At 40.6% G+C, this 22,306-nt stretch overlaps 1 protein-coding gene across 2 annotated transcripts; it reads left to right on the top strand.

Moving 5' to 3' along the window:
- The first annotated feature begins 1,488 nt into the window (after positions 1–1,488).
- pkp3a (plakophilin 3a) lies at positions 1,489–21,768 on the top strand. Of its 2 annotated transcripts, XM_084364650.1 has the most exons (15): positions 1,489–1,496; positions 1,569–1,644; positions 5,339–5,516; positions 11,566–11,660; positions 12,170–12,957; positions 14,153–14,276; positions 15,356–15,560; positions 16,860–17,034; positions 17,349–17,466; positions 17,557–17,721; positions 17,818–18,000; positions 18,089–18,242; positions 19,010–19,205; positions 19,338–19,425; positions 20,559–21,768. In XM_084364650.1, the coding sequence occupies exons 2-15, from the start codon at positions 1,606–1,608 to the stop codon at positions 20,598–20,600; spliced, it is 2,550 nt and encodes an 849-aa protein (XP_084220776.1). In that variant the 5' UTR covers positions 1,489–1,496; positions 1,569–1,605; the 3' UTR covers positions 20,601–21,768. The 2 variants fall into 2 exon arrangements, with proteins under 2 accessions (XP_084220776.1, XP_084220775.1); XM_084364649.1 differs by lacking the exons at positions 1,489–1,496; positions 1,569–1,644 and having other exon boundaries at positions 5,246–5,516.
- The last annotated feature ends 538 nt before the right edge of the window (positions 21,769–22,306 follow it).

Raw genomic sequence — 22,306 nt, forward strand, 5'->3', positions numbered from 1 at the left:
AAAAACTGAGTGCACTTCTGGCTCGATTACTGATCAGGCCTACCTGGCACAGATCCAAGGGTGAAAGAGATCAGGAGCCCCTGTAGAGGCCAGAGCCTCTGAAGTGTGAAAATGTCTTCTTCATATACCTGTGTATAACACGTAAAGCTACAGTAATGTCTTGGTTAAAAATATGCCATATTGTATGTGTTTGGAAAAAAATTAAATAAACTTTCAGAGGTATGTGTTTATAAAGAAATCTGGAATCAATCGGGGATTGGGTCGGGTCTGAATGTTAAAATAACAGTCAGCCCAGTTGCCAGGATAAAATGTTTGCTGCTAACGTTTCTCTAAAACACTTACATTCACATTTGTACATGTCATAGACTATTGACATTTAAAAAAATGAGTCATATCATGTGTCATGTTTTATGACCTGACTGGCATATCCAGATGTGCCAGGGATGATGGTGAGGTTACAGGCGAGAGGCTGGCACGCCAGTGACTGCGGTTCAAGACGGCGTTTCAACGTAGTAATGCTATAACTTATACGATGTGACTTAACCTGATAATGGATGGAAGGTGGGTGGTGTTATTTTTTTTTACTTTTCATTGTTATCTTCAAAAAAAACCCTCTTTGATGATATCAATGTTGTATGAAAAAAACACATTTGTAAGACAAACTGACATTAGTCTTAAACACAACATTTTTTGTTGGAAAGTTATGGGTCAGTTAATACAGTAACATTAGTGAAGCAATGTAAATCATTTGTCTCATTTTAGTGTGCTGTTTGTATTTAGTGAAATGTCTGAGCAGAGGAGTGTCAGTGTGGGTCTGTCGTCTCAGTGTCAGTCTGAAGTGTGGGGCCTTTCACATCCCTTCATACCTGCTGCTATAGTTCTTCTGAAACCTCTGTCTGTGTTTGTATCTATTTCTATGTTCATGTGTGAGCATGTGAACACTTTTTTTTTGGCATGTAGTACAGTTTCAGAGATTTACCTCAAACAGTTGGCAGTTGGCTGACACATGATTCAGTAGGCAAGAACAAGGTTGTCACTCTCTCTCTCTGATGCAATCACTCTCGCTGACGTACACACACACGCACACAAACACACACACATTGAGTCAATAACCTTTAGGCTGATTTCTGTTTCTTTGCCTCTGAACTGGGCTGGGATTTCAGAGTAAGACAGCTGCTCAGAACGCTTCAGTGCTGACTCAGGGACTTACTATGAACTGTTGCAACATCCTTAAGAAAATCCACACTGATGTAAAATCACACATCATACATAAAATCTGTTGTGCAAATTTAGAAAACAAAAATCTCTCACATCCTATGAAGAGACTTTTCTTTTCAGTAGACAATTAAACAGCTAAATGTACTTCGTCGCTTCTCTCTGGTCCTGAATGTCACAGTCAGACTACCTGCACCTCTCCTCTGTACACACCCTGTGGTGTCATACTCTCCTTTGACTCATCTCTTTGTTTTGTTTGTAGCCAGCATTTACCTACAACGGTACGGAGAATTGCAATTTTTCAGGGCGGTGTCTGTGCATATATTTCTTAATACTTTCTAATATCCCAACAGAGCAGATCACCTGCACAGACGAGGAGGTACATCAGAGATGAAAACGTCTACAATCAACACAGCCACAATGGTTATGGTGAGTCAAAATCTATTTCTTTTTTTAGATACTTATACAAGATTCATCTACTTTATTGCCTTTTGGATAATAATGTAAATCAATTTCACAAAGACAGTTAAGTGCCTGCCTCTGATTGTTTTTTTACAAATGTGCTGTGACAATGAAGGTGTGGACAGATCTGGAAGAAATGTGAAGAAGTATTTGCTCAAGCGAAACAGGTGATTTCTTAGGTAATGAGGAGAAAATAAAGGATGAATCCAGCGGCCATGCTTCAATAGTTTTACCACATGTAATTGACCAGAACTAAGTACACTGACTCTGTGCTTAAGGCGATGTTGACTGTACTCAACTCTTTTCTTTTCATGCCATTTTATAATTTCACTGCACCACATTTCTGAGGGAAATATTGTTCTTTTTAGTTCACTACAATTATTTGATGAACATCAGTATATTTGCACACTAAACTATCTCCTATCATTGTCTCATCCTTTTTTTATGTGAAAATATTTGATGGTTGCACGGATGTGAGGATTTACAGCTTTTCTTTTCAAGAATTTTAATGTGTTTTTAATAATTTAGAGGTTTGGACTGTGGTTGAACAAAAAAAGCATTGTGAAGGTGTCAGTTTGATTAAATTGACAGGATTAAAATGAATTAAACAAACAAAACAAAGAATCAATCGATTAGTTAAGAAAAATAATCAGCACATCAATAATTAAGGAAATAATCATTGGTTGCAGTGCAATAAAATAATCTCCACCTCAACCAACTACAAATCAATCTTTGTTTTATATGAATGCAGGAGTAAAAATAATCTAAAGAAATAATATATAATAGTTTCAGTCACAGGGGACATTTTTTTGCATTGAGTACTTTTATTTTTAATACTTTGAGAAGATTTTCAGGATGCAGGATTTTTACTTGTAATAACGTATACCTACAGTGTGGTTGCTTAAGAAGAGGATCTGACTAATGTCTCCTGCATCCAGTTCAGTATAAATTTGATTTTGATCTGCTTTCCTTGAGGGAAATAATTGGCTGACTGAACAACTTTAGAGAGGCTGTTACTCATATTTTGTTTTTCTGCTCAAATGCATCCAAATGAAAGAAGGAAGTAGTGCTTTGATGTAATAAGATAGGAAAATGCCCCAGCAGTGATTTCTAGTAACCCTACAGTCGGTTTCCAGACAGGTAGATACCAGATGTGCGACTCTCACGCTTCATATTATCGCTTTACTATCGACTGCTGTGACTCATAGTTGCTAAGCTCAAATAAAACAAACCAGATAAAACTTAGGTGTGGCTCCAACTTAATAATAGAGTGAGACTCTGGCACACCTTGTAACAGTCCTCTGTTCATAGTTGCCGTCATCTGTAAGATTCAGCTCAACATATCAATTTGTGAGAACGTCACTGACAAAGCCGTCGCAACTACAGAGCACTCAACATGCTTCACTGCTGCAAACTGAAGAATTAAGTTTATGGGATGTGCGTGTACTAAACACATTTTTACATATTCAAACAGAACAGCAGTTTTTAGTGATCAACCAACAGTAGCACCTCCACTGGGGCGGGGGGACAAAATAAAATGAACACCTTACATAATCAGTTGACTGGGTTGGCTGGCACAAAACTGACCGTGAGAAACAGACTGGAAGGATAAATCAGCTTCAGCTGAGGCCCTGTACACATAACATGTGACACAGTGGTTTTATATAACAATGTTTACGATCCCTGTTAAATAAACAAATAAATAAAACTGTTTTTTGCAAAAGTAAACAACCACTGGTGGAAGAAGTACTCAGGTCTTTTACTGAAGTAAAAGTAGTAGCAATACCATAATGTAGAAATACTCTGTTACAAGAAAAAGACCTGCAAAAGTACACAAGTATTAGCATCAAAATATACTTTAAGTACCAAAAGTAAAAGTAGTCATCGTGCAGGATGGCCTATTACAGAATCATGTATATTATACAACTGAAATGTAAATAGTGACGCATGAATGACTTCATCAATTTAATGTTGCAGCTGATACAGATGATGGCGCTAATTTCAGTTACTTTATTTACTATTACTGAATCTATAATGACATATCATAATTTATGTGTTTATTTATATTTCATATTAATAAACTGAGTTTAAAAAGTCACTAATGTGTAATAAATGTAGGGGAGTAGAAGTATAAAGTAGCATAAAATGAAAATACTTTTACTTAGTTGTATTACACCACTGTAAACAATACAGTTGAACTGTTGCATCATGGTGTTAATGAAAGAGAGAGTATGGCTAACTTCATTGTTAAATTCACTGACTAATAATCACTGGACGGAATGATTGACAGTTGTTGAACCTGATTTGCCAACACTCTTACTTTCACTGTTTACTGTTTAAAAAGCCTGCAGGTTCCATGATGATACATTAAATGACTTTTTTGTACTTAAGAAAAACAAATACACATCACAGAGGAATACACTTTAAAAACTAAAGCATATTAATACACAGGCACACATCAGAGCTTAACCTTAGTCAAACAGCAGTGGGGAATTATAACTAAAAGTAGGCCTAGTAATACAGCACTATAAAAATAATCCCTTACAAATGAAAGTCCTGCGTTGAAAGTGTGACTTTTTATGTAAATATTATCAGCAAAATATACTTGTACTCAGTGCAGAAAACCTAGCCCTATTAGTGTAATTCTATTATATGTATTTGTGTTTTAGTAATATACCACTGTTGTAGTTGTTCCAGGTGGAGCTAGCTTTAACTATCCTGCTGCGTAGTTTAATCTGTGACAGTGCATCATATTTTATAAGCTTCTTATTTGTTTTCTGAGTAAAATCTTAATCTACCAAGTAGCCGAGAAATAAAGCTGTCATATGGAATAAAAAACATTTCCCTCTGAATTGTAGTGCATTAGAAATATTAAGCAGTATGGTATGGAAATATTCAAGTACTTGAGTCACTTGTACATTGGCCCCCGAGGGTCAAAACACAACATTTCAGAAAACATAACAATATTTGGAAAACACAATAAAATTTAAAGACACATAACAACATTTCACGAAACACAACATTTCAGAAAACATAACCACATTTCATAAATGTTTTGTTTACTGAGAGGTTTTTGTGTTTTGAGCCTATAGGGGCCACATTACATGTACTTCTGTAGTACATGTACTACAGAAGTACTACAGAAGCCTACCTCCTCCACAAAGAAAGTGAAATCAAATCGTTTTATTTTTGGTCTTTCCTTAAAAACCATGTATCTGATTTGGGATCTGGCGGAACCAGCTGCACAGTGAGATTGTATCCTAAAGAATAGCTGACCTGTGAGTCAGGAGCACGGGGCAGGTAGAGGCAAGACATATTAGAGGCAAGAGTAAAGCCTATATTTGATTGTGGAGACAGTGTGGACACTGTGAAAGACTTTATCCGGAGGAAGGCAATCATACTTTAAAAAAGATGCAGACTGCGGCACAAGCTCAAAGCAGAGGAAGCAGAAGATCAGCACCTGTGAGTCAGGTATCTACTGTGATATCAGCTAACGAGGCTCCACCTCCTGCTGCTCCCTGCGCCTCTCTGCGCTCCTCCACACACTTCCAGTCTGTCCACACCGCTGTTTAAGCCAGACGCCGTACTTCGCGTCCCGCTTCTTTAACTCGTCACCATGAGTGCCATGGCTTCAGATAACATATTTTTCTCCGCTTTACAGCCCAACAGCTCGGTCACCACGTACGGGCTGCCGTCCGAGATGCAAATCGGGAACGGGGGCTCCGCGTCGGACGCGGTGGCCAGAGAGCGGCGCGTCCAGCAGCAGGTCCAGATGAGAATGGCGGAGAAGTCCACACTTCCGCGTCAGAACGGATCCGCCTCACAGTACGCCATGTCAGGTAAATAACAACAAGTCTTAACTCACTTTCATTGGGATCTACATGGGTTTTCTTTTACATGTTCAGCGTCATGACAGTGTTTCCGTGGGAGAGCGCACTTTGAGCTGACGAGGGTGGGACTGCTCAAGGTAAACCACTCACAGTCCCCACAGCTACAGGTGTCATTGTCTGGCATGGTACTGACATTATGGTCCCCTATCTGTGCTGTAGACAGGTAATTACTGCTCTTATCTAACCAGTCAGTCCTGTAACGTTGTTTCCTTTGGCTTAACCCCAAATGACTGACATAAAATTGGACTGTAGGTTTGTTATCTGTAGCTGTTACAGATTACACATCAACAATTGAACATCTCTCATAGCAAATATGATATGTTCCTGTTTATATTTCGAAATTAAAACCCCTCCAAGGTTCATGTCATGTCACATAAACACATCCATAGATTGTGAACTGATGGGTATTTTCCCTTGTTGGTTTATCAACTGAACATTGCCCCCATTTAGTGATTGTTATGTGCATAAAATGTCAGAAAATATCGAAAATGTCCTTCATAGTGTCCTCAGACATCTTGTTTGACAGTTTTGTCATGTTGAAACACAAAGACAATCAGTTTTCTCTCATAGAAGACCAAGAAAATGAGAAATGTTCACATTTCAGTGACTTTTTGCAGGAGAAATTACTTAAATTATTAATCCAAGAGTGGATGATAGACTGATCGAGGTTGCTTTCTCTTTTACTTATTTTATTCAAAGTTCCCCAAAGTGACTCAGATCAGTGTAGTTGCTTTTACTTTCAAATGCAAGAGTGTGTGTTGCAATTATATGCCCTCTGTGTGTGTGTGTGTGTGTGTGTGTGTGTGTGTGTGTGTGTGTGTGTGTGTGTGTGTGTGCGCGTGTGCGTGTGTGTTTGTGTACGCTTTTCTCATCTGCATTACTGAAGACTTCTTTGCATCAAATCATCAAGAATATTTGTCCATCAGCTGCTCTTGAGGTTCGTCTCATACGGCAGCGATCCTGTGTGTGGTGTACCTGCACATGAGAAAGGGTTAATGTGTAACAGGCCCAAACAAGCGCTGCTTTCATGAACTTCCCTGATAGCAGGCTGAGGTGAAAGTCGCCCTCTGTGGGATTGGGTTTCAGGTCTTACTCAGCTTTAAGAGGTGAGGGTTCGAGCGGAGGTACCTGGGAGATGACGGTATCGTGAGAACCAGCAGTTGTGTTGTCGGTTTAGAGAGTTCACATTGTAAAACGGCGTCTGTCTGAGCCTAGTGGCACACAGACAGTCAAGTTGGGACTGTTACGTAAGCAGAGACGAGACTCCCGCAGGGGAAATTAAAGATTTCCAGGAAGATTTGTAATTAGTTTACTAGATCGTTATGACATATTTGATGGTCTGATGTGCTTAAAGAGCTGAATTAGACTCAAGCGGCGAGCTCCACAAGGACACAGTGTTGTCTTGTGTTGCTTTTGAAATCTGGTGACTGAGGCCTGTACACCTGCCTGCTCTTCTCATGAAAACATTCCTTCACGACCCATAATTCATTGTGTTCCCTCAGATTACAGGGAGCAGCTCGATGTCAGGTCCATTTTTATTTTATGACCTCTGAAAGTAGGATCTTTTTCTCACCCTTCTTGTTTCTGCAATTTCCCAAGGCGCCAACAATACCTGCCTCCACAGAAACACATACTGCGCATGTCGTCTTTGATAGCTGGAATGTAAAAACTCACACAACTCTTCTGCTAAATAGGTCACAGCTTTCTGTCTTTACCTCCATTATAGTACTGTGTACACCCAGTAGGCTGGGCGAGATGTTTTACAGTGTTATCTCTCCCGGGGCTTTGCTGGGAGGAAAACATACCGTACAGTCATAAAATGCCGCCATGTCATATCCACCCTCGTTTGAGACACATTTCAGTGGTTTGTGGCCTTACTCTGAACTCACTTAAGACATACTTAACACTTTACTCTTAATTGACTCAGCAGAGTAAATGTGTATCTCTGACTCAACTTGTGGCGTAACAATGTGAATATTTCCCAATGACAAAATGTCATGTGCAATAATTTAGCTAGATTCATCACAGGATTTGTATTGTATATAGGTGTCAGGGTTGTCACAATATCAGATTCTCACGACATGATTATCATAGCCATACGAATTAACACCAACGATGTTATCCCGATATCTATAGAAATTTGAAAAAAATGAATAAATGCGAGCAATCAAATCTATCTTTGACATTGTTTATTGGCAAATGAATTACCCTTTAAATAAATAATAAATACGTGTCCAAAAAGAATGATTACTATAAACTCCTTGTGAAAAGGCAACAAGATTAACTCATAAATAAAACGATGCACGAGGCCCAACATCTTCGCTGGATTATCACATGTATCATTAACACCTTATCAATATTACATTTTTTAATATCATGGTAACTGTGGATATCACAACATTGCAAAATCCTTACTAGGTATAATAGTATAGTGCTAAGTGCATTTATTACATTTGTATTGACCATATGTGAGCGGATTGTAACGCGATGTTATAAATGAGACCAAGGAAGGAGTCTGACGCGCTTCAGCTGCTTCACATGGAGCTGAAAGCTCGTCTGGTGCTCTCAGAGTAAGGCTTTCTAGTTTCAGGAAAAACTACAGGAACCCAGTCCAAAGTGCAGTATAGTCCAGCACACGGATTAAGACACTTTATTCACTGACTAGTGTTTCGATGCCGTGTCTGTCTTCATGTGAGTCAGAAAATCACATGCCGTCGAAAAGTTAGTCATCGAATAAAAGTTTCGTTCTTGTTGTCTCTGCCGACCAGTGGGCGATTTGTTTACGTTGCGTAATGTCGCTGGACTGTGGATTTCTATGTGAATGATACAATTTTTCTGCAACAGTCCAAAGTATGTTACTTCATGCATGTTCTCACTCTGCTAACAGAGAGAAACAGAAGCTAATGTTAGTTTAGAAATGGTGCCAGCTAAGATAAACTCACAATCAGCCTCCACGGAGCCACTTTAATACCTAGATCTCTTCTTCTATTCTCTTATTTTCACTTCTTCTTTCTTGCACTGCCAAGGACAGCCATTATATCTCATTGACAATAAAGGCACTGATTCATTTAGAGAAGCTCATTGTGAATACCAACTAAAAACAAATGCTTCAGTGTTCTTATATGAGAAAAGAACCCAGATGACTCTGCGGGAAGACTCCACCTCTGTATCTACATTCTTTAACAACTGCTGCATTTACGGCAGTGACTGTGTGCAGGTGGACAAGTCCCAGCAGATAGTGTGTTTGTGTGTGTGTGTGTGTGTGTGTGTGTGTGTGTGTGTGTGTGTGAAGTCTTGGCTTTATGACCGTTGTTCATTTTTCAAGACACCACAGAGAAGGGGGAAAAAAATGCTCAGTTTTCTTGCCGAAGGAGTTTTTAAGGTGTGTTTTCTGTTGCTAATTTCTGTTGGGCGTTGCCAGGGTTGGGCTGGGGCCGGGCCAAGGTGTCATACTTATCTATACCAACTGGTTTGGTGTGTGTGTGTGTGTGTGTGTGTGTGTGTGTGTGTGTGTGTGTTGTATTGAAATAAAGTGTGAAGGCAGCTCACGTTTTTACATTTCCTTGATTATTTAGTAATGTGTCGGCACTTTTAGAGTTGCAGTCGGACACGTGTAAATCAGTGCCTGTGTTCACATTAGACTGGTTAGATTTCATATGAGCAGGGTAGAAGATAAGTGTGGGGATCCTCTTTAACTTTATGATTGACGACAAATCCCAAGAAAAAACAACAGTAAACTGATCCTACTAATAAGAATTGACTGTGTAAGTAAAGCCTGATATACAGTAGTTTAATCCCTTCAGCTGTGCGCCTCCACTGGCCAAAAACTACAGTTTTGTGTCCCTTTATTACAGTGAACATGGGCACTGTAGTTTATTTTGAGTCAATCCTACATACACTGTCCTGCTGCCTGCACTGGTGCACCAAATGTGAATTCATCCGCTGCTGAAAATAGTCCCAAACAAATGCTCTATATTCCCCAGTTTGAGTAAAGTGTGTGAAAAGTACAGTTAGGATTATTGAGCTTTATTTTCAAGGGTTTGGAGCTGAGAACCACAGACAGGGAAGTGAAGGCAGACAGTCTTGAGAAATATCTAAAGCATCATCAGTTTTGTCCTTTTAATGGGGTTTGTTGTGTATTTGTGTGTGAGGGCAGCTCACGCTTTTACATTTCCCTGTTTCTTTAATAATGTGTCAGCACTTTTAGTTGCAGCGGGACAGTTTGAGAGTAAAATGCATTGAGGGAATGTCTTTGTGTGTCAGACCCAAGTGAAGGGTAATCAGAGACCGCTCAGGTCCCACTGTTAAAGAGTATGTGTCCACAATTGAATCACCAGTGCAACAAGACACCTGCTGCACTCCAAAGCGTATGTCTTTCAGCGTTTTAATAGAAGAGCCGTGCCACCTCATTGTGGCTGTCACGCAGTGATTAAATCTCCCTTCCTTCACTGTGCCACTTCTTACAAAGAAGAGGCTTTTGATCATTTTTCTTGTTTTCGTTGATCCTTTTTTTTACTTTAAACTTTTCCATGTAAGCTAGGTCTGGTGCACAAAAAGTCAAAGAAACGTATGTTTAGGATCATCCTCCCTCTTTTGTTGTTGTGTCATTTAAATTTGGAAACATGAGCTTTGTGACCATAAACAGGATTCAGTTTGAATTGTTTCTCTCATTGGTCAGGGGTGACCGGGTGCTATATTATTCATGTATGTGGCAGAGCTCAAAGATCAGTTGACACAACAAATGTCTTTAAGTTCCTCTCTTGGCCAAACTTGTACACCAGGATAGCCAACATTGTTCTGCTTCTACATGCTATCAAAACAACATTAATCAGTGTTTTTAGACAAATTCTAAATAATAAGAAAAGTGTAAAAATACATTTGTCTTTGCTGAATGCTGGCTTCAAGAAGAGGCCTTTGTCTCATTGTCTGTGCACTGTTGACCTCTCAGTAGTCAGCTCAGGAACACAGTCAGCAGCTGAGTCAAGCTGCTTTCAGAACAACTGGGAACTCCTTGCTTGCAAAAAGAGAAAATGTTTATCCATTTCTATTTATTCAATTAAGTTTACACATCATTTTAAGCACCACAGCAGTGCTTTTTGCAATCAGAGAGCTTCCGCGTGTCTTTGTTTTGTCTCGGCCTCCGCCTGTTCGTAGACTTTACCCCCACCCTCCCTCTCAGCCTCACCCACAGAGTCAGAATAAATGCAAAAACTCCCCATGAAGTGCAGACTGGTTATGAAACTTTTTTTTTTTTTTTTTACAAAAAAATGGGATTACAAGAAGTGAGAAATGACTCATTTAGACTTAGAAGTGCTTGTTCTCACCAGTGATAAGTATAGCAACACTTTAAATCAGAGAGGGAAAATCCTTTTTTTCTTCACTTTCAGTTTTGCACATTTTTTTTGACTGATTCAAAGATTTCCAAGTCTTAATTTGATGGTCAGGTTCCCACATGTACATTAAAAACAGTTTTGGTTAGCTGTGGTCATTCCCTCTAAATGCCTTCACGATGCAGTAAGTGATGGAGTCCTCATTCTATGCAAAATTACATCTGGAAAAGTGTATCTGAAGTTGAGGCTCCAGCAGTCTGACTTAATCAAATGAAGCATAATAAATAAAAAAATAAAGAAAAAGTTAGACTTTCTAGTACAATTCCCTTTGTGTTACTGTCAGCGTAACAAGGAAATGCCGTTGAACCCTCATAACTTCTGTGATCTTTTTGTTCCGACCCCGCCGTAACTCAAAATACAAGCTTGTTTTGCTCTAATGTTTAGACACATGGCTTTAAAGCACATCTAAAACTCATGTTTAAACGTACATGTGGGCATGAGAGTATTGTTTCAAGAAAGACCTGAAAAAATGTGAATCTAATGTTACTGTTAGGACATGACGACAATAAAACTAACAGTTATCGTAGTTGTGTCACTGATATATTAATTTGATGTGATACTGAATGTTTGGTATTCATTCATCATTCTGTTTTTCTGCTTCTTTCCAGACTACGGTGGCTCTTCAACCATGAAGTATAACACCCATCAACCAGCAGCTTACAGCTCCAAATCATCCTACATGTACTCAGGCTCCAGAACAATGGTGAGTACTACATCATCTCACCGTTTCAGCATATATTCACACATATCCTGGAAATATTGAGCCAATCGTGTAATGTGTCATTCAGCGGGACGTTCCACAAAACAAAACAAGCACTAGAAATTAGTGACCCACTGCTGGTGTCACAGCGAGTCACCCAGGACTTAGTAGGTGTGGTATTTCACAGAAGGCTGTGATGAGATCAGCTCAGGGTTTTCAAGTCCACCCTCTAGATTCCTACGGAGAGACGCTGGATTTGTGCCACAGATGTTTGAGCTCGAGAGACCTTCGACGTGCTTTCCAGTGTGTCTCAGTTTTATTTTTGACCTCATCTCCTGAATGAATCATATTTTTAGATGAGAAATCAGTATGACAAATAATACTAAGGGTCTGACCTGTGATTCTTGAATGTTAGTCACCTCCTTGTGATTTTATGTAGAACTAATCCACCCACACATACAGTTCATAATGGCTAAAAATTTGATTGTCACTACCCCTCTCTTCATCCTCAGGGTCCACGCGTGTCCACCCAGAGGTCGGGCTTCAGCTGCCGGTCTGCTGGCCCAGACATGGCCCAGATGCACAGGATCAGTGTCGGCGGTGGAGGGGTCAGTGGTGGTGGTGGTGGTGGTGGTGGCGGTTATTATCGAGAAGACATACGTTTAGGAGGCTACCAAGGGGGCATGAGGCAGCAAATGGAGCCCCTCTCCATGAATGCTGTGAGGCAGCACACTATGCAGGTGACCCCCTGGATGGTTGAAAGCAGCGATGCTGGCAGCCTGGTCTCAGACCGGGACGCCACCTACGCCCACCAGTACGCTCAGAGCGCGGTCAATGGCTACACTAGCCAGATGAGTCAAGGAGGAGGCACCATGAACTTTCCAGCACCCATGCGCCGATCTCTTAGTGGCACTCTGTCCCGCGGCGGAGGGATGACAGGAGGAGAGGTGGAGATGGTCCAGCAACAACATTCCTTCAAAGGCCCCTCCCACCGCACCATCAGCAGGATTACAAACCGAAACCGGATGAGCATGGGCTCCATGTCTGCTGGGACCATGTCTGCTGGGACCATGTCTGGTGGGACCATGATGTCCTCAGGTGGAAGCATGTATGGTGGAGGGATGGACAAAGTGGACGCAGGGTTCATAAGTGGGGTGGCCTCTGCCTCCCAGGGGAACCTGATGCAGCGTCAGGGCACACTGTCCCGCGCCATGTCAGTCAAGAGCATGCAGAGTGTGGGCAGAGGCGTGGACATCTTCAATGGGATGGAGCTGGGAGCCAGCATGGGCAACCTCAGTGGGTGAGAAGATCACACGAATGTTCTCATATGATTACTGATAGTAATGCAGGCTGCACATGTAAATCAGTGCCAGTGTTCACATTAGACTGGTTAGATTTCACCCACCTCAAGAACCAAAGTCAGTACATGTTGATGTTGATTGATATGAGGAGGGTAGAAGATAAGTCTGGTGATCATCTTTAACTTTCTGATTGATGACATATCCCAAGAAAAAACAACAATAAACTGATCCTACTAATAAGAATAGTCTGTGTAAGCAAAGCCTGATATACAGTAGTTTAATCCTTTGCGTCTGTGCGCCTCCATTGGCCAAAAACTACAGTTTTGTGTCCCTTTATTACAGTGAACATGGGCACTGTAGTTTATTTTGAGTCAATCCTATATACACTGTCCTGCTGCCTGCACTGGTCCACCAAATGTGAATTAATCCGCTGCTGAAAATAGTCCCAAACAAATGCTCTATATCCCCCAGTTTGAGTAAAGTGTGTAAAAAGTACAGTTTGGAAATTATTGAGCTTAATTTTCAAGCTTTATGTCTTCAGTAGGAACAGAAGGGTTTGGAGCTGAGAACCACAGACAGGGAAGTGAAGGCAGACAGTCTTGAGAAACATCTAAAGCATCATCAGTTTTGGCCTTTTAATGGGATTTATTGACAATAAGAAAAATATTGTATTGTATAGCAGTCTTATCCTTTAATTATGTTATAACACCCAATGACAGAGATGTCAGCTGGCGTCATCCCGGTGACTCAGTTTGTTACATTTTCCGTGACATTCTAGTGAATGTGATACGCACCAGTGCGACGGTGTCACAACTTTCAGCTGGTTTAAGTGAGTGAGTGTGTGATGTGAGTATTTCCTAAGAGCTGTGGATTGGGAGGTGGCTCCATAGCGGCAGGACTGGTTTTGGGTGTGGCAGCTCAGTTTCAGGCCTCGCATTTCACACATCCCACAGCGTGTGGTTAGTTGAGCGGATATGCAGACCACTGTGTGATTTGGGAGAAATCCAACAAGCTGAAATTTGCAGACAAGAAACAAATCATCTCTGAATAATTACTGCGGCTGCTCTGATGCGTTTCATTCAAACATCCCAAAGACATTTTGTGCTGCCATACATAACAGCTGGGTAATTACAAAATGACTGTAAATGTTTTAGATTTCTTTGGTTCAGTTTGTTCATTTGCTCCATTCTGTAGGATCATGGCTCTGGACATGCCCACAGCAGTGCAGAACCTGAGAGAGCCCGACGCAGAGATGCAGGTCCTGGGCGCCGCCTACATTCAACACGAGTGTTACAATGACAATGACGCCAAAAACGAGGTACTTAAAACCGATGTAACGTGTGGTCAGAATTCCTCTGGGTCTTTTCCCTCTGCGATCCCTTATTATGAAACTCAGTTATGAAAATTGTTTTCCTCCAACTGTGGACGATGCATCAATGTTGTTGACATAAAGTAGCTTCAGCTTTCTGTTCTGGTGTGCTCCAGTTGTTCCACATGTTACTTGATTTTTGTCAGCACTGTAAAGAAATCTGGACTCTGACCTGTGTTGAATGGCAGATATACAGTAGAGATTATAACTCTTATCTTACGTAACACACTGTTGTGGCTGCTTAGTCGCCTGGTTTGGCCATGTGCTTTTTAACTTAGTAGTTATCCCCAGCTCTGAAGATACAACATCATGTGACCTGGTTTTAAAAGTTTTCAAAATTATTTCATACTAAAAAGAAATAATTTGACATTTCGGGAAATTAATGTATTTAACTTCTTGCTGAGGTTTCGACGAGAAGATTGATACCACACTTATCTTTGTACGGTAAATATGAAGCTGCAGCCAGTTAGCCTAGCTTAGCATAAACACTGGAAACAGAGGGAAACAGCTAGCCTGCCTCTGTCCAAAGGTAACAAAATAATTTCTGCACCTTAGAAATATTTACTATACAGAGTAATATTGTCTCATTTATGTTTCGCTAATAAAGCAAATAAATGTATTTCCCGAAATGTTGAGCTTCTGTATGTCAGAATTTGGCAAATCCTAATCATGGGACACTGTACAACTTTACCTCCAAATGACCAAGTAAACTAACAATTTTAAGATTGTAAAGACTTTTTAGTGCAAACAACTTACATTTAACTTTACATTTAATTTCTTTTTTCACTTGGCATTTCTGAGATAAGCGGTTTCCTAACTTTTTAAAATATAAAGTCAACTTTTAGAAGTTACAGTGTATAAAATAATTACAAGACGCCAGAATCAAGTAGAAATTCTACACATAGGGTCTTTAATCCATTTCTAAGCTAATGGAAACACCTGGAATCACTTAATCATGGGAGAAAACAGAGATTGGAAACATTACCAAAATGAGGACTGCACTAAGCAAAACTGTTTTTCTTCTCTAGGTGCGTCGCTTGAAGGGCATCGGTGAGCTGGTGAAGCTGTTCAACAGTGACAACCAGGAAGTGCAGCGCTTTGCCACCGGTGCCACACGCAACCTCATCTATGAGAACATGGACAACAAGGTGGCCCTGATCGACGAGGGTGGCATCCCACAGCTGGTGGAGGCGCTGAAGGAGCCCGACGATGAGCTTCGCAAAAACATCACGGGTAGGAAAATCCTGATGGCAGTCATCAAAATAAGAGACATGACCAAACAGGCAAAGGTGATCTCAGAACGCTTGTTTCGCCTCAAGTACAAATGAATGTGAATGAGTTAGTCACATAATTTGGATGCAACATGATCTTGGCAGTGGCCAAGCGTCCTTGAAGTGAGGGATAAACTTCCAATATTATTCTGCACCAAACAAATAGCATGCGAGTGGCAAGCTATAACAAGACACTTTTACAAGAATCCACAGATTATGAGGATTAACTGTAACTAAATCACAGTTCCTCATTCACAGTTGTCTGTTTTCAGCAGAACTGGCAGTCATACTTTCCCACAAGTTAATGGTGAAATTCGGTGCAAATGGGTGTTGCGACTCTGTAGTGTGGACATTTGCAATGTGTTTTTAAAAGTTTAGACGGTGGGACTTCAGGCTTTTCTATAGGGTGTGTGAACTAGGTATTAAGCAGTGAGTAGGAGCTGTCTGGGCCTGTGGACTGACAGTATCTGCCGCTCCCTTTTATGAGTGAAGGCCCTGTCACTATCTCCTCTGGGCTATAACACCTTGATTAGTATCTGTTGGATGCTGAAGATATCACCAGTGTCACGTAGCTAGTCAGAATCTTGGTAATAGATAACTAGATCATTTTCTGGCATAATAGAGATCTTATCTTACCCGCATAGTGCCATCTTCACTGCCATTTGAGTTTCTCTCATAGGTTTTGACAATGTAATCCTCAAGCAGGTAGTTCAACATTTGGGGAACAGTTAGCGGAGAAGACTGATACCACTCTCAAAGATGCAAGCTACAAATAAAGCTACAGCTAGCGGCTGCTTAGCTCAGCTTAGCAGAAAGACTGGAAACGGCGGATAACAGTTGGCCTGGCTCTGCACAACAGTAACAAATCTTCCTTTTGTTTCAGAAAACAGCTGATCCAGGTTAGCCGTTTCAGTGCTCACAAAAACTGCCTTCGAGCTCTTCTAAAGTTGACTGGTTAACACTGTTAAATCCTGTTAGTGTGACCAAACAAAAGGTAGATTTGTTACCATTGTATGGAGCCAGGCTAACTGTCCATTTCCAGGCTTTGTGCGAAGCGAAGCTAACGAGCTGCTGGTCGTAGCTTCATACTGAACAAACAGACGTCAGTCAGTGGTGTTGATCCTCTCATCCAACTCTCTGCAAGAAAGCGAATAAGCCCAAAAATGTTAAGGTTAAGGATTGTAAAATAATCAAAGAAACTACGAGAAAATGAGGCACAGATGACAGTATTGCTGACACTCTCCTGGTGTGATTTGTGCAGGTATCTTGTGGAACCTTTCATCCAAAGACACCCTGAAGACGAAACTGGCCAGGGAGATCCTTCCTGATCTGACCGAGAAGATCCTCATTCCTCTGTCAGGCGGCGGAGAAACTAATGAAATCCAGCAATCAGCCTCTGAGGCGGAGATTTTCTACAACACCACCGGATGCCTCAGGTGAACCTCACTAATTTGTCTCCTTCCCTTTGTGGTTGCAGCATGCTCCTCCGTAGAAATGTATTGCTCACTCGTTCACCCGTGTTCATCTTTTTCTGTCATGAGAGCTGATTTTGGTAACTTGTCCTGGCATGTGTCAGATCAGTCAGTTGACAGCTTCTTCAGCGTTTACCACACCCATCACTTTTCACTGTTTATGTGACGCTGGAGGTGTTTTATCTCCAAATTATTTACCATGTGGAGAATATTTCCATTGCACCCTGAGTGATGTGTCATGATGAAATTAAAGCTTTAAACCTCTCACTCGCTCTCAGGAATCTGAGCTCTGTGAATGACAAGACCCGTCAGCAGATGAGAGAAACTCATGGACTGGTGGACTCCTTGGTGCACTACGTCAAGGCCTCTCTTGAGGAGAGCAAGGCAGAAGATAAGGTGAGACAAGAACAAGAATAATATGACAATCAGAATACACAAAACCCCAGGCTTGTGTATTAATTTGTCTGTGTCTGTATGTATTCGCAGGGGGTTGAAAATGCCATGTGTGTCTTGAGGAACCTCTCCTTCCAGCTCTATGGTGAGATTCCTCCATCGGCTCTGATGCGCCTGGAAGGACCAACCAGAGATCAGGCCTCAGGGAAGGGTGAAGCCATTGGTTGCTTTACACCTCAGAGCAGGAAAGCCAAAAATGTACGCAGACGTTAGATTTACCCATCAGCATTTTGTCAGCGTGGAGCAGAATGTTCATCTCAACACTGCCCTCTTTTATCTTTCTTCTCCTGACAGAGCAAGAACCAGGATCTGTCCACTTTCACCGAGGTCGCTCGGGTGCCAAAGGGTATGGAGTGGCTGTGGCACCCTCAGATAGTGGGAGTGTACAACAAGGTGCTGCATGAGTGTGAGATCAACTCCACCACCCGCGAGGCCGCTGCTGGAGCGATGCAGAATATCACCGCTGGAGACAAGAGGGTAAGCAACTTATTCGTCATTTCACTTGTAAAATCATTCAAATGCAAAAGCTTCGTATCTGAATTTCCTCTCTCTCCTCGTCCTGCAGTGGGCATCAGTGCTGAGCCGGGTGGCTCTGGAGCAGGAGCGCATGCTGCCGGTGCTGCTGGACAACATGCGAACCCACAAGGATCTGGAGATGCGTTCTCTCACAGGCCTTATCCGAAATTTGTCCCGCCACGCCAAAGATAAGAATGATATGTGTATGTTTCTTCCATTTTTTTATCTTTGTTGGGTTTAAATAATTTGATACCTCTGCGTTGCCTGGAAATGACTCATCTGTAACCTCTTTGGTAAAATGTGTTGTGTCCTATTTGAGTCGAACGCCAGTAACCTGTGCGTTGTGAGATGACTTAAGATGGTTATGACGAATATATTCTCATAATGTGAATGTTGAAATGTAAATAACACTGAATTTATAGCACTGAAATATTTTATTTTGAAAAACATTTGACTGAGTGGATGCTGGTGGAATTCATTAACATTGCCAGGAGGTAAATCCAAGTTGTGCAAATTCAAAAAAAATTAAATAATCCAGTTAAAAAAAATAATTGGGTCTCTCAAATTGGATTGATTAAATTCAGACACCAAACGATTTACAATAATAATCCAAACTTCAACATTCAGGAGAACATTGGAGCCTGATTGGAATTATTCAAGCTGTCCATAACTTTAAATATTAATTACTAAAGTTCAACAATTAAAGTTTAAAGTTGAGCACAACTTTGTTCGTTAATATATTTGGTAAGTATTTAACACTGAAAACTCAGCTCGTCTGTTTCATAATGATTGTGTGGGAGTGACCTGGTAACATAAACCAAAACAAACAACACCGTGACTGTCATTAGATAAAACAAGACAAAAAATACATAAAATCTTCATATTAAACAACAAAACTGATAAAAGAAAATTGTGTGTTCATGCAGTGTTTTTAGCATTTTATCCTAACAATAATTATTGGTTTATCCAGCCACGAAGGTGGTGAACAACCTGGTGATGAAGCTCCCTGCCAGCGGACGTGAGAAGGAGCCCTCCAGCGAGGTGGTGATCAACATCTGTGGTATTCTTAATAACCTGGTGACCAGCAGCTCTGTAGCTGCCAGAGACATCAACTTCTTTGATGGCGTGGCAAAACTGATCGGCATCAAAAACGAACATGACAACAGGTGAGTGCTCAGTGGGCTAAGTTAGATGTGTACTCACATGAACCCTGATACAGACATTTATACATCTGTTACAAAAAAGTATTTCTTAGGTTTCTGTAGGGAGTGTTAACCTTGGGTGAATCTTTTTTCTAGCCCTGGAAAGGCAAAAGCAGCCAAAGCAGCAGCCACAGTTCTCAGCAACATGTTCCAGTACAAGAAACTGCACAGCTCATACAAACTGGTAAGAAGACTGTAAAAAATACTAAAAAAGGAGCTCTGCAGCTACCGACGAGGCGTTTCAGGAGTAGTGTTTTCTGTGGGAGAGAGGAGCGTCTGTTGGTGCAGACTTTGACCTTGAAACTTTCAAGATCTTTTTATATGCACAAGAAAACTTAAAAGCATTATAGGTCTCCTTTAAGTGTTGATACATCTAAATAGAGTCCTTAAAAAGATTTCTCAAATTAGTGTTAAAAGTTAATTATAATAGCTACCATCAAATCTCACAGTTAGCAAATTTTAAACATTATTATTACACAAAAGTATTGGTGAAACGTATTCTCAGACACATCTGAAACTATCTGCAATTTCCATCTGACTTTCATCTTCCATCATCTTTGAACTTTGCTCTCAGTACTTATATATTATAGTCATATTTAATTCAATAAAACATTTTATCTATGACACACATCAGAGTAAAACATGCCCTCAGTTTAGTGTGACACCATAAGAGGCAAGTTAGATTCTGCTTGTTTACTGTCGAACAAAAGTCAAAACTCAGTGGAAAGTGTTCCCTTTATGGAGCCCCACCCTCGTTCTTATATCACGTGTTTGTGAAGAAGAGTGAGAGTGACAGACATGTTGTGGCCGTGTGATTATGTGGGTGACGGATGACATTCCTGTAACTGTAACTCCTTCTTCGGTCGGGTGTCACATGTTCAAAACCCATATATCTGCTCACACTGCTGCTCTTTCAACGCACACAGTCCTGCACCTCCCCGTCTTGGGCAGGACCAGGTAGGTTTACTGCTTTTCGCAGATTACAACCTGCCCCTCCCAAGGGCGCGGTGATCAGGTTCAGTTCATTTCCTAATGAACAAGTCTGAGCAGAGCAAAAAATGCATCAGTACTTGTCTTACATACATTTAATACTCAGATACCTGCAACACCTTGGTACATGCTACAAGAGGTTTGGCCAAGTTAAAAAAATCACAAGGTCACATTTCAACACAGAGAGAGCAGCCGTTTACAACTCTGTGGTTTACAGTTTAATTAATATTTGAATAGATCCTTTAAGAAATAACACACAATCACTTACCGTGTTTCACATCCATACACTGTCATAACACTGCTTTTGTTTCTTTCTTTGTGTTACAGAAAGGGTTTACGAGGCCGGATTTTGCAGACACGACTATCTAAAACAAGGCTAATCTAGTTCACTTCAACAACATAAGCAGTCTGCACTGTACCACCCGCATTTGGATTATATCTTCTCAGATGTGCGGATGTAAATAGACTCTTTATACTATTCAAACATGACATAGGCTCAGTTTTTGTCTGCCGTAATTTGTGATGAGAACATGAACACACCAGTGGCGGAGGATCTACCTGATGGAAAAAAGGACTTCCTGTATGTTTTTAAAACTCGATGGACAGTGCAGTTCAAGAAATGTGGATCCAGTACGTTCGGACTATTGATGGACTCTGATACAAGTGTGTGCACCTTAACCATGTACTCTTTTATTTGTTTGAACACTGTATGTTTTAGTGTGGAATCAGGGATTTCTTTTCTGTCAGAGCAACATGTATTCAGATGTTTGCGTTTGGACAATCTGCTGGACACTTGTGCCTTATCTTCTCACTGTCGCACCTCAATTACAGCATCAGTGCAAACTAATGTGGAACTGCATTTGTGTAAATATTGCTTTCTCTTTTACAAAGAAATCAAATGTTTTTTATACTGTAGGTAAGAACTTTATACTTGTAATTTTTGGATAGATAAATGTGTTTGTTATGTGTCAAAGTTATATAGATAAAGGAGAATGTAAACCACAGGAGATTTATAGAAACACTGATAATTTGGATGTTAATAAATCTTGGGATAATGATTGTGCCTTCAAAGTTGACTTTTGTATTTAGGCAATGTGCCTTTTTAAGCTCACAGAATCTCAGTCTGGTCATATGAAATGCTGATTAGTGACATCTATAATTACTTTGTCAAACAGAACTCATATCAGCACAATTATGTCTGTTTGTTTTTCATTAACATGCTATTATAAGTGGTGCGTGTCCATTCTGAAAAAGGGTGTTAGTGTGAATGCTTACTACTTGTTACGCGTTTTCAAAAATAACTTCTTTTCAGATTGAGACCACATTGAAACATACTTTTATTGGCAGTTATAAGAGTTTAATTCTATTTGAATATTCATGCAAAAACTCTGGTTAAGTTGTAACTATTACTGCTCTGTGGTGTAAATGGTGACCAAGTGTTTCTGTTTTAATATTTGCTTTTGTGTTGTATGGAGGCAGATGTATCATCTGGATGTTTTTCAGCCAATAAAGAGACAGATTTGGAAGTGAAATGTCATTTTGCTAGCATTTTTTCGTGTGTGTGCAGCTAACATGGTGAAACGTCGGCCACGCCCTATTTACATATTTGCTCCTGCTCAGACAGGAACAATACCAGACCTGCCCTGCTGCACCCTTATTTAAGCACTTATTTCACTGCAGGTAATCATTGCTCCACGAGGACAGAGATCATCAGGCCCTGCAGAGGAATAGCCAGACATTTTGTCAATCTGCTTTATTAGCGTGACTGCCATGTTGTCATCACAGTCGGGTTACATCACACACAAAACCACCACCTGTGCAGAAAGGTCAAGAACAGTGAATTCTTCAGTCGTGAGCGTCCTCCTGCTCCAGTCGATGTGCAAACGGATACCAGTGTTCAAATCTGACTTAAGGAGCTTCACATGTATTTTTTTTCTGTCAGAAATGTTCAAATTAAGGCAAGAAAACCGAAAAAGCAGCAGTATTTTCTGACATTGCTCTGCCCTCTGCTGGGGACTTCATGAGAAACCTTGGCTGTGAAATAAAAATCATTAAAAAATTATATATATATATAA

The sequence above is a fragment of the Pagrus pagrus genome, assembly GCF_965226575.1.
Source record: "Pagrus pagrus genome assembly, chromosome: 10".
Lineage (NCBI taxonomy): Eukaryota > Metazoa > Chordata > Actinopteri > Spariformes > Sparidae > Pagrus > Pagrus pagrus.